General features: G+C 23.0%; 3 protein-coding genes across 4 annotated transcripts; 2 read left to right on the top strand and 1 right to left on the bottom strand.

The window, feature by feature from the left end:
• Positions 1 to 924: 924 nt before the first annotated feature.
• Positions 925 to 4,947, top strand: Bm2094 (the record flags this gene model as incomplete). 2 transcript variants are annotated; one of them, XM_001895876.1, is made up of 7 exons in its annotated part: positions 925 to 1,103; positions 1,522 to 1,636; positions 2,061 to 2,215; positions 2,637 to 2,757; positions 3,157 to 3,328; positions 4,428 to 4,591; positions 4,846 to 4,947. In XM_001895876.1, the coding sequence occupies 7 exons, from the start codon at positions 925 to 927 to the stop codon at positions 4,945 to 4,947; spliced, it is 1,008 nt and encodes a 335-aa protein (XP_001895911.1). The 2 variants fall into 2 exon arrangements, with proteins under 2 accessions (XP_001895911.1, XP_042938549.1); XM_043082615.1 differs by having other exon boundaries at positions 4,837 to 4,947.
• Positions 4,948 to 8,336: 3,389 nt separating this feature from the next.
• Positions 8,337 to 12,750, top strand: Bm8265 (Uncharacterized protein; the record flags this gene model as incomplete). Its single annotated transcript, XM_043082614.1, has 12 exons — positions 8,337 to 8,376; positions 8,704 to 8,825; positions 9,028 to 9,113; positions 9,357 to 9,429; positions 9,677 to 9,770; positions 10,088 to 10,287; positions 10,923 to 11,100; positions 11,350 to 11,451; positions 11,651 to 11,785; positions 11,891 to 11,958; positions 12,213 to 12,324; positions 12,593 to 12,750. 12 exons carry the CDS (start codon positions 8,337 to 8,339, stop codon positions 12,748 to 12,750), a joined length of 1,368 nt encoding a protein of 455 aa, XP_042938548.1.
• A 1,406-nt stretch (positions 12,751 to 14,156) lies between these two features.
• On the bottom strand, positions 14,157 to 15,747 carry Bm1713 (Uncharacterized protein; the record flags this gene model as incomplete). The annotated part of the gene is made up of 5 exons (XM_043082613.1): positions 14,157 to 14,329; positions 14,496 to 14,651; positions 14,923 to 15,034; positions 15,188 to 15,260; positions 15,671 to 15,747. 5 exons carry the CDS (start codon positions 15,745 to 15,747, stop codon positions 14,157 to 14,159), a joined length of 591 nt encoding a protein of 196 aa, XP_042938547.1.
• Between the last annotated feature and the right edge of the window lie 918 nt (positions 15,748 to 16,665).

Raw genomic sequence — 16,665 nt, 5'->3', positions numbered from 1 at the left:
ACCAGATATCCGGCAGAGGATATTTAACTGATGTGAAACAAAGACTGCTAATAAAGGGTTTTGCTAACAAAGGGTTTGCTAACGAAGGGTTTTTGTTGTGTGAGGAAAAGGAATAGATAAGAGGAATTTGTTAGTTTTGGATATAATAATTTAAATATTTCGTCTTTCACGACAAATGTTGTAAATTTTTCGAAATGAAAACATTACGGATAAAAATAAATGGAAATGAATCTTTGATTAATTGAATTTCAATTAATTCTTAACACTGTCTTAATTACGAAGATACATGGGGCAGAGAGAGCGAGGGAGAGAGAGAGAGAGGGAGAGGGAAAGGGAAAGAGAGAGAGAGGGTACATCCCTGAAATAACTCCTTGCAATCAGTTCTACTCGATCTTTTGTCTAAACTGGGAACATTATGCAAATGTTACATTTCATGGATTTAATGAAAGATGAAAATTATGGTAGATCATTGTTTTAGCAATAAGCTACACATTTATTATGAAATAAACTTTTAAATAATGCAATAATACATTTAATTAATTGTAAAGAAAGAGAGAGGGAGGGGAAAAGAGTGAAAGAGAGAGAGAGAGAGAGAGAAGGTAAGAGAGGGAGAAAAAAAATTTCTTTTTATAAAAAGAAATATAATTGATTGATACTTATTTCATCTATTCATTTTTATTGATTTATATAAGAAAATTTGCATATTATGAAAAAGAGCAATCAAATTGTTATTGTGAGAAAAATTTTTTGCTATTTAAATTGTAAAAATTATTTTTTGATAGTAGTTTGTTATTTGATTATTTGCTCCTAAAGTTTATTCTTTTGCTATTATTAATCATCGTACAAGCGGACATAAATTTAATCGTTAATTAAAAAAGAAAAAAAAAAGGCGAAGAATAATTAAAAGAAAAAAATTAATAAGAAATGGTAGAATTTGATGGTGCACACTCACTGTCATCTTCCGCATCACAAACATTTGAAGATCAAAATCGTTTACCGCAAATTGATGATATTGTTAAATCATCAAATCGTACCTATCATTTGATTGCTATTTTAGGTGAGGGTGGATATGGGAAGGTATTTCATGCAGTACAAAATGGCAAGTGAGTCATTAAAGGTTAAAATTAGAAATATAAATTTTTTTCTTTTCGACTTTTAAAAATTTTTTCATTACAATTAATCAAATATTTATAATGTCTCTAATATTTAATATTGATATAATTTGATCATTTGAAATTTAGTTTAAATTGTTTCAAATTAAAATTATGTTACTATTAATTATTTATTAATTTATTATCATTATTATTGTCATTAATTATTGAATTTCAAATATGATAAAATTCTTATTTATATTTAAATTTTACATAAATATTAAATATCCAACATATACATATTGACATTTAATTTATTCTTATCAAAGATTTATTTATTTATTATTATTATTATAATAAATGAATGAATGGAAAAGAAGATAAAATCTTACAATGATTTATAAATTATTTAATTACATTCAATTTTTAGAAGTTATGCATTAAAAGCAGAGAAATATAAAAGTTCAATGCTTCATATTGAAATTGCTGTGCTAAAAACAGCACTGAAACGAGGAGCTGAGCATATTTGTGAATTGCATGATTATGTAAGGTTTTTTGTTTTTAAATTTAAATTTTAAACTATAAGTAGCAAAATTAATTAATTAATTTTAGCAATTGAATCTTATTGTTTATAGTTATATTAAATGAATGAAACAAAATTTTAAGAGTTTAAGTGATTATAATTTTATCATAAAAGAGAGAAATGATTAAAAAAAATTATCATTTTTTTTTTTTGTCATTTATGTATTATTAATAAATTTAATGAGTGGAAGATATTTTTGAAAAGAATAATTTTCTATGCTCTCCTCTCTCTTTCTCCCTCTCTCTCTCTCTCTCTCTCTCTTCTAAGATATATTGTTTAATTATTGAAATAGAGTAGAAATTATAATAGTTTTTGATAAAAATGCTGTAAAAATTACGAATTCTAATAATAATTAATATTTTTCAATTTTTTCTTTTCTGTTTTAGGGTGCAGTGAAACCAGACTTTGTATTTATGGTAGTAACACTTCTGGGTAAAGACTTATACAAATTACGTAACGAGCAACCTGATCGACATTTCTCGATCAGTTCTGCAGTTCGTGTTGGTATACATACCTGTAAAGCTATTGAAGAATTGCACAGGTAAGCTAGTAGATACATAATAATTGTTAAAAAAACCGTTTGTGCTAGTTTTTGTTTTTCAAAATAATTTTTGAAAATGATTTTAATTTATTAGTCATAATTAGCAAAATTTTAATTCTTTGCTTTTTGTTTTTAGATTTCTAAAAATATTTTTCAAGTATGTTTTTTTTAATTTAATAATCTTATTTAATAAAATCTAATTTGTTGTTGTTGTTGTTGTTTTTTTTGTAATCAACAAATATTCGTTGTGTATTTTGAAATATTTTATCTTTTTGTTTTTAATTTAAATTTTTGTAAATTTTTTAATTTAAGCTAAGTTCCAAATTTACAATTTTAGCAAATAAACAAAAAAAATTATTACTTTAAGGATTATATATATATTTTTTATTTTCATACACACAAATTACTTTTATTTTTTCAGTTGTGCATTTCTTTCACGTGATATCAAACCAGGAAATTATGCAGTTGGATTGGAAATTAATAAACAACATAAAAGATTTTTCTTATTTGATTTTGGTCTTGCAAGACGATACCTTGATAAAGTAAGGTTTAATTTTACTTAAATACATTATTAAATTAATTGGATTAAATATATTGTTAAGATTAATTCATATTTCAAATTTTTCATTGGTTGCGAATGATTGCAAATGAATTTTAAAATGATAAAATACAATGAAAACTTTCTAATCATAAAATGAAAAAATTTTTTCTTTTTTTTTTTTTTCCTCGAGATTTACTATATTTTTTTTGCGGTTTTTTTTTTTTTTTGGAGTAATATTCCATATTACTTTTATAATTCTTATTTTTTCGTTCTCATAATTTTTAGCTCTCATAATTCCTACTTTTTCTTTTTTAATTATTTATTTTTATAACAATGATAAGAAAAACGAAAGAGAATTAAATAAATTTTTTGATTAACAAGATAATTGTTTTGGTTGTAGAATGGTAAGCATCAAAAATCGAGAGGTGAAATTGGTTGGCGTGGTACCACTCGATATGGTTCACTGAAAGCTCATCAAAAGCAAGATCTGGGAAGACGAGATGATCTTGAATCGTGGTTTTATTGTTTGGTAGAAATTACCTGTGGTATGTTACCATGGCGACATGTTGCTGGTATAACTTTTATTTATTTATTTTTTTTTTTTTGTTAATTTTTGATCCTAGAAAATTTGCTTAATTATATTTGCCTATTATTAATTACCACATTTTTAAGCCTAATAACTGTTAATTATTAATTACTATATTTTTGAGTCTAGACCATATAAATTTTGCTTATTAATTATTACATTTTTTTGAGACTAGATAATATAACATTTACTTGTTAATTAGTATTAATTACTACATTTTTGATCCTAGAAAATTTGCATAATTATATTTGCTTACTATACAGATTAAGATAGATCAAACATCAATTCTCAGATTTCAAAATTTTTGCTTAAATTGAATAATAAGAATTATGAGATTGAGAAATTGTGCGAACTATGAAAAAGATTTAAATTTTTACAAACTTATAAAATATCTCACTAATTCGATATATTAAAAAGATAAAGTAAGGTTGTAATGATTTTTTTTTTTTTAAATAATAAATAAAAAAACAATGAAATGAGATTGTACAAGTTAACGTATATGAATCATATTTTTATAGAATATAAATATATTTTTTTTCCAAAAAATTATATTGTATTTTAGGAAAAACTGAAGAAAAAAAGATTTTTTGCAAAAAAAAAATTGCAAACAAAGAAATTATAATTGTTATCATTTTCACTATGCTTTTTCGAAGTTTAAATGGAAGATTCTGAAAAAGTTTTAAGTGAAAAAAATTTTATTCAAAAAGAAATCAAAAAAAATTACTGTTTGAGAAATAATTCACAGAAGAATGTCAATTTTATACACAAAAGAAAGAAAGAAAAAAATAACTAAAATTAAAACTTATATGATGAAATAAGTAAGTAAGGATATCTTAAGTATAAGTAAGTAACGAATATCTTAGGAGTAAGATAAGTAAGTAAGGAGTAACTTAAGAGTAAGGATATCTTAAGTAAGAATATCTATCCAATGTTGTTGTTGTTTTTTTTGTTAAATTAGAAGTTAATTGAGAAAGCGAAAGATAAATCGTAGAAGAAGGAGGGAGAGAAAGAGAAAGAGAGAGAGAGAGAAAAAGAGAAAAAAATTGCCATTTTATTAAAGATAATTTAAAATTTTATTGTTTTAGATCGTGATATTGCATATCAAGGTAAGATGAAGGCGCGAAAGGAAGGACGAAAAGAATTTCTAATGAACTGTCCAAAGCAATATGACTTTATTATGGCGCTTATTGATCGTTTGAATTTTGCAGATCAGCCGAATTACAATGATATATACAAGCTTCTAGATCAGGTTTACTTTCAAGTAATTAATTACTTTACTGCTAATTACGACATTTCTTTAGCTCAATATGAAGACATTTTCTGGAAGAACTAAAAGACAGTCATTTCGAGATGATATTAAAGAGTACTGTCCTCTGATACCTGTCGCTAACGCTGTTATTGTTTGATTGACTTTTACTGTACAAAGTAAAGAGAGTAAGAGTAATTTTGCAATCAATAATTTAAGTGAAATTAAATTCTGAAGCTTATGCTCAGATGATACAGATACGGGAAGAACACAGTGTGCTGATGGATGAGCAGTACGACTGGGAAGAAGATGAGACGACAAGTCCGCAACAGTTGAATGGTGCGCAAGTGACAGAGTAAAGCGTAAAAGAAAAGTGTTCAAACAAATATTAAATTGTAAAAAATTGAACTTTTATGAGTGTTTCAGAGTTCTGATGAATGGTTAATATGAATAATAATGTGCTTTTGTTATTTTAAAACTGAACGATATTTCTTACAACTTTTTGCGGTTGTTATTTCTTACGTACGTTTAATAGACTTAAACGTGTGATTATTACGCATCATTGCAACACTAATTTTATTTATTATCGATTAAGTACAGTTGACAAGTATTACTGTCACAATGCATATTTTAAAAGTAACATTGAATTTTTAGAAAAATAAAAATTCTATCTAATGAATTGATCTCTCAGTTATTTACAACACTTTCGTTTACTTTTACTTTTGACATTTTTTTTAGTATAACCTAGCGATTATATTGTAAAATAGTTTTATAATAAAAATATCATTCATTACTTTTAGATTTTTGAATGAATTTCTCTTATTCTTCTTTAATATTTGAAAAAAATTTTTTAAAAATTAGCTAATTTTTCTAAAAAAAAAAAAGCACTGTTTATTGCTTTATGTTTGAATATGAATTATTTGATCAGTTGAATAATTTCAAATTGCAATTTGAGGATATTTTGTTTGAAATACATTAATAGAATGATTAGAATATTTTTGAGCAATGATTAATTATGTTAATATATTCATAAAAGATAAATGTAATTATTTCTAGATGCTTATTTTTGAAAATTAAAATAGTTAAATTTAAAAAATCGAAGACCAAAATGGATATTTATTGAAAAAATATTATTGTATTTTACAGCATTAAATTAACTTTTTCGTCATTTTTTTTAATTCTTTTATATCAGATAGTCCGATAATTTCAATTTTTTGTAATTTCTTATCATTTATAATCATCGAATTGTTTATTTGTTCGTTCCTTTTTTTTCTGACTAATTCTCTTTTCTAATAAATAAAAGAGTGCTAGGAGAATTATTTTTAGGTATATAAAAATGACATTATTTTTCTTTTTTAAATATTCAAAAAAAAAAATTTTTAAAAAAAATTAATATAAAATTTAATTTAATATCCAAAAAATTTAAAGCGAAGGTTAAAAAAAAAACGAAAGTTAAAAAAGTTGAAAGTAAAACAGACAGTTGCAAATCTTTTCCTTTCTTGTTTTTTTTTTTTTAATTTTACATTTTCGTTTTTGACTAAATAATATTTTTTTCAGTTTTTCAATTTTAACTTTTATTTTGATTAAATATTTATGTTTTTTTTTTCAGTCTAAAGTATGCCTAATTAATGCTAAAATTTACAAATTTTAAAAAATAAAAATTTACAAAAAGTTAGTTTAAAAAGTTTAAAAAAAGTCAGAAAAAAATTTTTATGCCATTTTCTTTTTTAAAAAATCTTTCCAAAATAACAAACTAAAATCCTCTTATAGTTCAAAAAAAAAAAATTCTAGAAAAATCATTCAAAATTCCTTGAACACTTTCATGCAAATTTATTTTCTTAAAAGATTTGAATGATATGATAAAAATGATAATAATTAGCTTCAAAAGAGCTAATAGAATGATTGATATTAAATTTTTAGCTATTTGAAAATTCTTTAAAAAAAAAAAAATAAATGATAGCGATAGATATACTGTACTTTTTATAAGTGTTTCAAAATTTTTTCAATTTTTTTTTTTTTCTTTATGACTTTCAACTGATCTTTCCATTTTGAACACAACCAGTAATTGAAATTTCATCATTTATGACACTTATTTTTACTTTTACTTTACATCATTACTTTATTACTTTGATCGTTCATCAAAGTTATTTATTGATTATTTTTTGAGAAAGATAGAGAAAGAGAAAGAGAGGGAGAGGGAGAGAAAAGTATGGAACAGAGAGAGAAAATATATTATTTGATTAAATGAAAATCAAAATTGTAAAGTAAAAAACAAAATGTAATGAAAGATTAAAAGAATTTTTAATACAAACTAATATAACTTTATTGAAGCTCTTATGGAGTGTTTCAATGAATGGAAGTCTTCTGTAATAGATAAATTTTTTGCAATTAACTAATTTTGAATTATATTTCTTTTAATGTTTTCAAATAATTAATTATCTTATCGTTAATTACAAGCAGTTTAAGTTTAACAAACTTAGATGTGATCACGTACCGTTTTTGCAACACTAATTTGCTTATTATTGGCCAAGTATAGTTGACACAATGCATCTTCTAAACGTAACATTGAATTTTTAGAAAGATGAAAATTCTATCTAATGAATCGATCTCTCAGTTAATTACAGCACTTTTGCTTACTTTTACATTTGACATCTTTTTAACATAACTTTGCGATTATATTGTAAAATATTATGATAAATATCAGCTCCCCGCTTTACGTGCTTCACGTCACGTTTCACTTTTACCTCCCATCACGTCACGTTCCACTTTTACTTCCCATCGTGTATTAGACAATTGCCCATCAATGCTATTCATCTTCCTAGTCAATTAATTCATTGCGCAGTTAATTTAAAGAAACTTTTTGAATTTGTTCGATCAGTTAATCACACCCAAATTCTTAAAGGCGGAAATTTCCTATTGTTTCTATTAGCGCTTGCTTTCTCAGTAGTGTGCATCTATCTATCTATCCACATTATGAGAAAGAATTGAAATTGAAATCTGTTCATTTAATTTCCTTAATCTTTTCTTACTGTGTTATCATTTTAATTATGAAATAAAAAAAAAAAAAAGAAAAGAAAAATCTTTAAGCAAAAAAAAAAAAAAGAAAAAAATAATAAATCGCTGAGAATTAATATTTAATAACAAATATCTAACAATTAGCAGTAATTGTACTAAGTGCTCTTTATAATATGAATTGATAAATTATTTTGATGATAGAATGTATTATTTGCCAATATTTCTTTTTTCTTTTTACTCTGTGAAGAAAGAAAGTAAAATCGAACTCTGCGAATTAATTTGCGTTGGTCAAAACGAAAGAGATGTTAGTATCACTTTGGCTAACTTACCTTTTTATTCATTTAGCAACTTTTATGTAATCAATAATATAAACATTAGAAATTCATCTTGTTAATAAACAAATCAGAAAAAAGTTAGCATTTTGTCCTTTTTTGAAGAACAGGTAAAATTACGATAGCTAATACAATGCTAATTATAATACTGTAGCCAGTGCAGTGATAATTATTGCACGGTGGTTAATAACAATGCTAATTAAAATACGATTGCTAATACAATGCTTGTTATTATTACTTTATTTGTATGACTTTCAGAAATGCTAATTGTTCAATTATTAATGCTAATTATTACATTAATCTTAATCATAAGATATGGAAGTGAAATTAGACAAAAGATAAAAGAAAAATGGCGCTTCATCAGATTAGTCAATCAATTACCAGGACCTACTTTATTAGAAATGCTTGGAGAAGTATTACGATTTAAAATGGACAGCGAACGTAAATTTAAATTATAATTAATGCAAATTGTCATTTGTATACTGTAATAAAAAACAATTGATAATTAATAAGTTAGATTTTTGTATATGAACACACTTTATTAATTAGTTTAGTTAGATTAACTTGTTTATTACATCTGAATTATTAATATGAGCTTGACTATATGAACATTAATTAGTCCAAATGTTAATAGTGAATAGAAAATTGGATAAAAAACTTTTGTTTCGTTTAAATATCGTAGCTTATAAATAGTGATTATGAGAATTTGATGAAAAATTCTGATATAATAATACATTAATATAATTGCTAAATATATTATTTGTTCAGAATTTACTTATCAAATGGAAGCTATCTTTCGAAAGTATGCTTATCAGAATGATCACGGAATAGTATGCTTTTGGTTTGGATTAAGACCAATGTTATTTTTGGCTAGATCGACAAGTGCTAAGGTTTTATTATTTTCTTCAATTTTTTAATTTGCAAAATTTCATCTATAAAATTTTTCAAAAATACAGGAATTGATTCTTTAAATATGCAATAAAAGATAATAGTTATTATTATTATTTTTGAATTATTAGTTATAACATTTATATGATTTTTACTTTATTTAACTTCCTTTATTACTTATTCGTTTCAATTCATTCATTGTAGGTAATATTTGAAAATACAAAATTGACCAGTAAATCAGATGATTATGATATTTTTAAGCGATTAGTAGGTGATGGATTGTTATCTGCGTAAGTTTTTTCACAAATCGATCATAAAATTTTTAAAGATAATTTTCAAAATAGCAAAATCAACAAAAATCAAAAAAAAAAAAAAAAAAAAAAAAGAAATGAATACATCATAAACCAAAATAACAAATTTAGCTTCAGATTAAAGATTAAAGGTATATGGATTGAAAAGATAAACATTCATAATGCTAAGAAATAATAATTGAAATGATAATTTGAAATGTGAAACTTATCAAAATTTTATAGATCAGGTGAAACGTGGTTCAAAGCAAGACGAATGCTAACATCGGCATTTCACTTCAATATTTTACGAAAGCATGTGGAAATATTTAATGAACAAACAAAGATTTGTTTTCTTTTTTCTTTTTTTGAAGTGATATTGATGATAAGATTAGTGATAAGGAAATGAGAAGGCGATAAAACATAAATGAAGTGACATATGGATGATAGCATTTGTTTTTTTTTTTTTTTTTTTTAACCTAATAATATGAAAATATTTTACTGCACTAGAAGTTTTTTTTTTTTTTTAAATGAAATTTAAATTTAATTTAAATAAATGATTTTAGAATTTGCTAGAAAAATTAGATAAGTATTGTGATACGAATGAAACTTTTGATTTGTTACCATATTTGAGACGTTATGGAATGGATGTTGTTGCTGGTTTGTTTTTGTTTTTTTATAAACAAAAAAAAAACTTTACTAAAATTATAATTTTAACATTTCGTATTATTTTAACATTAGACAAGAGAATAAATAAATGGTGCATTTGATTGATATGCAGAAATATCTATTTCAATTTAATTTTTAATTAAATTAGCAAAATATTCTTATCATATTAATAATACTTTTATAATTAATAATGTAAATTTAAGAAGCATTTTATCAATTTATCAACTTCATGCTAATATTTTAATATTTAAAATTTAATTTTCATCTTTTTTTTTTCTTTCAAATGTAATTTTTGTGATCTATTTTAGAAACAACAATGGGTATTAGTATTGATGCACAAAACTGTTGTAATAATGATCAGTACTATGAAGCGTTAGAGATGGTTTTTAATTTAATGTGGGCAAGAATTCGATATCCATTGTATTGGTTTGCAGCTATTCGTTGGCTTTCTGGTTATGATCAAAAATTAGAGTATTATTGTAATATATGCAAAAAGTTAACAAGTCAAGTATGGCTAATACTTTAATTAATATTATTTTAAATTTAAAAATTTAATTTTTTTTCAAATAGAACCAAAATGAAGTATTAAATTTATTATACTAACTTTTTTGAATCTAATTTTTTATCCTTTTTTTTGCTGACTAAATTGCTAATTAATTGATTTTGACATATCATATAATATTATTTAAATTTAAAAGTTTAATTTTTCATTTTTTTTTTCACTTTGAAATTTAAAAAATTTTTTCAAGTAGAATCAAGAATGAAGCATTAATTTGATTACATTAACTTTTTTAAATCTGATTTTTCTTCTTTCTTTTGACTAAATATGTTTTTTGTTAAAGAAAAAAAAAAAAAAAAAAAACTAAATATGTTTGTTAAAGAAAAGAAAAAGAAAAAAATATTATTATATGATTTTTGTAGTATTATTAAATTAGTAAAATTACTTTAATCGATAAGACTAAAAGTTAATTTATTCTTCTAGCATTTTGAAAATGTGTGTTTTTAAGCAAATTTTTTGCTCCAAATAAGTGTTAAACTGAAAATTTTTGATAAGCATTTGAATTTGCTCTATTTTAATATTTTTTTATTTTAATTTTTTTTTTTTTTTTTTTTTTTTTTAAGAAAAATTTAATACTTTTTTAGATAATAGCAGCAAAAAAAAAGGAATGGGAAGAATTTAATAATCAGCCATCTATTGAGGAATTATCAGCTAGTGGTAAGAAGCAATTAACATTTCTGGATCTACTCTTCAGTGTTCGTGATAAGTATAACTTAACTGATGAAGATATCCGTGGACAAGTAGATATGTTTATGGTTGCTGGTAACAAATTTTTGATTAATATTTTAATTTAAAATAAAAAATTTTCTAAGGTTAATTAATAAAATTAAATGAAAGAAATGCTGTAATAATTGAATCAAAAATGATATATTTAATGTTATTTTGTTCTTTTTTTTTTTTTGTTTTCTTATTGTTATTATTATACATATTCTGATTGATTATATATTAATCTATCATTTTCATTTATGATATAATTTAGTGTTTGAATTAAAATTTTAAATCTATTATTAGGAAGTGATTCAGTATCAGCACAAATTGGTTTTAATCTATTTGCATTAGGACATCGACAACATTATCAGGAAAAAGTTTATCAAGAAATCAAAAATGTTATTGGTGCATTATCATTATCATTCATCACTTTCTTTTTTGTTATTATTTATTCATTTTATTTTTATTATTATTAAAAATTTTTTTGGTTGAAATAATCATAGCGATGTTATCAGTGATCTTATCAATTATTTTTTGTTGATAAGATTGATATTCTATCTTTTTTCCATTGATAAGAATTTATTAAATGAATATTAACTCACAGGTGATACCGGACGTGACATTACAATGGATGATTTCAACGAACTCAAATATCTTTTCCAATGTATATGTGAGACAGGTCGTATCACACCAAATATCATTGTTATAGCCAGGAAAATCGATATCGAAATTGATCTCTGTATGCTTTAAATCACTTTTTTTTCACTTAAATTATAAATTAGTGACTTAAATTGCTTAGCCAATAATTAATTTGCTTAATGTTACAGTAAAACATTATCTTCAGGTGGTTATACGATACCAGCAGGTATTACCTGCTGTATATCACCGTTTGCTATCATGCGAGACCCAAAGGTAAGTATTTGAATGAGACATATGCGGAATGAATGCGGATTCCGTACAATATTATCAAAGCTAAAATGACTACTTCATAAATTATTCCGCAATGATACCGCAATGATTCCTTCATACAACGATGGCGTGATATGTGCACGTGTGAAGACGTGATGTGTAGATGAGATGACGTGATATATGCATGAGATTATTTAAAACTTCCGTGTATACCAAACAGTTGCTATCATTTGATAATAACTGTTTCATTACTTCAGCATTATGATAATCCAGAGGAATACGATCCCGAGCATTTTGCGCCGGATAAAGTGAGAAAACGTGATCCGTTCGCATTTGTACCATTTTCTGCAGGTGTTCGAAACTGTATAGGTAAAATATAATTTAATCAAATTAAATTGAAATTCATTTATTCTATACTTTTTTCATATCAAATATACTGAATATAAAATTTTTGACTAATAAAAGTAACTGTAGCTTTTATTATGTTTGTTTTTTAAAACTATAATTTTTATCTTATATCTGAACAGACTGTTAATCTTTTCTTAGTATCACATATTTTAAAGAAAGCAAAAAAAAAAATCTTTTTTTTGGATCTGTAAATTATTTGTTGATATATAATAAATTGTTTTTAATTCAGGTAGTAAATTTGCTAATTTGGAGTTGGTTGTAACTTTGGCCCATATTTTGCGACGTTATCGAGTTATTTCAATGTTACCGGAAGTGCAAAATCGACCAATACCGGAATTTACACTAAAACCAAGTAAAGGTTTTCCGATTCGCTTAGAAAGACGATGATAATTATTTTTTCCTTTTTTTTTTGCTTTTTACATTTTTGTATTTAACTCATTTGAAATTATTGTAATCTTTTAAATTAATTGATAAAGCATATCTATAAATGATTACCTGTTGTGATGGTATTAATTAAAATAAGCATTGAATTAAATGGTTATTAGTTATCAAAAGATAAAAATAAAAAAAAAAAACTTTTCGAAAAGATTTATTGGCTTAATCAATTGAAGTAATAGTCGCTTTTTCGAGTAAACACTTGTAAGTTAGTATAACAAATGTTAGCTTTCTGACTTTTTCAATTACATTTTTACTTTCCATTGTTGAATTACTTCATAGTATCCATTCATGTCATATTTCATTGCTATTAATTAGATAATTAAATTCATTTTTTTTTTTTTAATGTTAATTCATTTGGGAAAGATATTTGAATTTAACTGATCAATGAACATTTGAATTTATCAGATTATTGCTACATTAAAAGAGAAAAAATGCCGTTAAGTTGCAATTACTCACTCTTTTATAGAATGTTTCATTTAAATTAAAAAAATTTTTTTTTTTATTTTTAATTTTGAGGAAGCGAAGTAATAACTAAAAAGACTAATACACTAAAATACGTAGTAGCTATAAAACTAATACATCAAGTAAATACCAACTATAAGACTAATATGCTAAGTACATGTCAAACGTCAAGTACGTAACAATACGTCAAAATGTACAAATTATAAAACTAATATACGTCATATTCTATAGAATAATTTGAATAAAAGTATTAATTTAATGTGATCTCATTAACGTGTAACAAATATCAGTTGAAATGAAAAGGTAAGAATAGAAATTTAGAAAATTTATAGCGTATGCATATTTTCTTCTTTTTTTTTTTAACAAAAGGCTCAATAGTATGTGTAAATAATATATTATTTAAAAATAGAGAATATTAAATTAACAAATTATGTTGTAGAAAAATGGTAATAAACTATAAGAAAATGATAAAAATAAACATACATTTAATTAAGAATATATTTATATAAATATATTTAATAATTAATAAACATTTAGCTAAGAAAATTAGTCATTTTCATCTTTGTTTCATTCTTATATTTTATAAAAAATTTGATTCAAAAAAAAAAAAATTTCTTTTTCGTTTTTTTTTTTTTTTTTTTTTTTTTTTTTTTTTTTTAAATGCTAAACTATTTATGTTATTTTTTGAGATAAAAATTTATTTATCGAAAAATACAAGAAAATATTACAAATGATATTTATGATACAAATAAAATGAAATAATTGCATTAGATAATAAATTTTATATGATTTAAATACAAAAATAAAATAGTATGTTTATATACACATATATTATATATACATATGAATTAATAATAAAATAAAAAAATGCTTTAAAAATTAAAAAAGAAAAATTATTGACAGCAATAAGCAAATATTTCTTGTTGAAAACAATTACTATTTTCTGGACAGAATTGATCACTGCAACTCTTTCCAAGTAATGTTATATTAAAACTATCATCAGTACTTGTAAATTTCACCAAATTTCCATTTGTACACGATGGATTGAAATTTTTTGCAAACATTTCTGCAATAAATTTTTATTTTTCATTATTAATACTTAATATTGTTCAAGAACAAAAATTTTTATACAAAAAAAAAAAAACTTAATAATATTTCTAATCTTTTCTTTTTTAAATTATAATAATATTATTTTAAAAAAGAAAATAAATTTGTTATTTCACTTTAATTACCTTCAGTTTTTTTTGGACAACAAATTCCAAAGAATGCCAGATGTCTGCAAATGTATTTCTCAGGACATTGATCGGAACTTGGCCCAGAACAGATCACCGTACTACTCTCATTATCCTCATAAGCTTTTCCTTTCATTGCGCACCATCCATAATCTTCTGAAATTGTCAGTTGTTGTTGCTTCGATTTGCATAAAGTTGCACTGATAAGCCTAGCAAGCCAAATATCGCATCGTCCAATTAATCTAAAGAAATTACTTAAATATCAATAAAATGATCAACTTTTTTTATTGCTTATGTAAGTAATTTCTAATATATACATTATATCATTTATTAATTATTTTAATTTAATTCGAAAAAAAAAAATTTCTTTTTTTTTAAGAAGAAATCAAAAATTTTACTAAAAAAAAAAAAAAAAAAAAACACTTACGTGGAATACAATTTATTCTACACGTTTCAATATTTGAAAAACGATTTTCATTGCCACCACAACCTTCGTATAAAAATGGTAAGCACTGTTCTGTTTCATTATCAAAATAGAACTAAAAACTTTTTTTTGTTTCTTTTCTTTTCTCCTTTTATTTTTATTGACATTTAATTACATAACACTAATAGATATAATTTAAAAAATTGAAAAAATAAGTATTATAATTATTTAAAAAACTTTTATTACAAACAAAAATATCATTGTTTACCATAATTTTTGATTCTGTATCATTTTCACAACGATATCCACGATCTTTTATAGCCATACAATCATTTGGAAAGCTAAAAAAAAAATTTCAAAAAAAAAAAAAAGAATTCCAGGAATAATGATTTATGATTCAAATAGATTTTATTATTATTAATTAAATTATCAGTTAGAGAGAATGATAATGTCTATATAATAAAAGCTAAGATTTATTATTAATAAGAAAGAATATTGTCGACCATTGATTTGTTTGATTTAAAAACAATTTGAATTAATTTAAAATTATTCTTTTCAGTTATCGTAATTTTTTGATAATAGAACTAAAACTAACATTCGTTAATAATATCTCACTTTTAACATTATTTCAGTATAAAAATCATATTTATGCATCACAAAAAAAAGTTCTAACAATATATTTTAGGCAACATTCTTTTTCCTTTTTTTTGTAAATAATAAGTAGAAAATTACAATTATATAAATTAATTACCAATTATTGCCAATTATCCAAATTAATATAAACAAAAAGCAAAATTTCATATGTTTATAATCCATAATTTTCAACATTTCTACCATTACGCTACAATATACTTTACTTATTGATCCTGAAAAAAATTTTTGATAAAAAAATAGAAAATTTAATTGATGCAATTAGAAATGAAATAGAAAAGTAATCAGAAAAAGAGAAAAAAATGAATAATCTAACTGTAAGACACATTGTTTCATTTCATTTTTCAAACATTTTGAAAGGAAAAAAAAACATCAAATTGTGATGAGAAAAGTTTGTTTGAGATGACTAATAGCATCAAATTAAAATGTTTAATTTGAAAAATGCAAAAAGAAAAAAAAATTTCTGATGAATAATGATAACTAACAATTATTTCACATATTTATATAACATAATTTTAATATTTGTATTTAATCAATTCGAAATAACATTAAATCGTTAAGTGTTCATTAAATTTGATAAATTTGCCATCTTTTCTTTTCTTTTTAATACATAAATATATGAATTATTAGATATAGAAAGCATAAATATGTTAATTAAAAAAAATTGCATAACTATTCAATTGTACATAAATACATAATTATTAATAAATATTAAAAAAAAAAACAAATACATAAATATTAATAAATATTATTAAATAAGAAATAGATGAAAATAAAATAAAAAAAAAAAAAAAAACTTGACAACAATTCTTTGTTTATTGACTAAAATATAAAGAATTCAATTAGTACTAAGCATACTACTACTACTACTCAGCTAATTCAATGAAAAAAAAGAAAAGAATACTAGCTTATAACTTATAATAATTACACAACTGTTAAAAATGTTAAAATTTAGGATCAGGTAAACAAGAATGACAGTTTTTCTCTCCTAGATTACATAATCTAATCTTCTCTCTGTCCCTCTCTCTCTCTCTCTTCTCTTTCTCTGTTCTTTTTATCTAATATAAAGTAGAATTTGTCAATATTATTGAATAA

The sequence above is a fragment of the Brugia malayi genome (genome assembly GCF_000002995.4).
Source record: "Brugia malayi strain FR3 genome assembly, contig: Bm_v4_Chr4_scaffold_001, whole genome shotgun sequence".
Lineage (NCBI taxonomy): Eukaryota > Metazoa > Nematoda > Chromadorea > Rhabditida > Onchocercidae > Brugia > Brugia malayi.
Note: the sequence above shows the minus strand (reverse complement) of the source record. Positions and strands in the feature narration are given on the sequence as shown.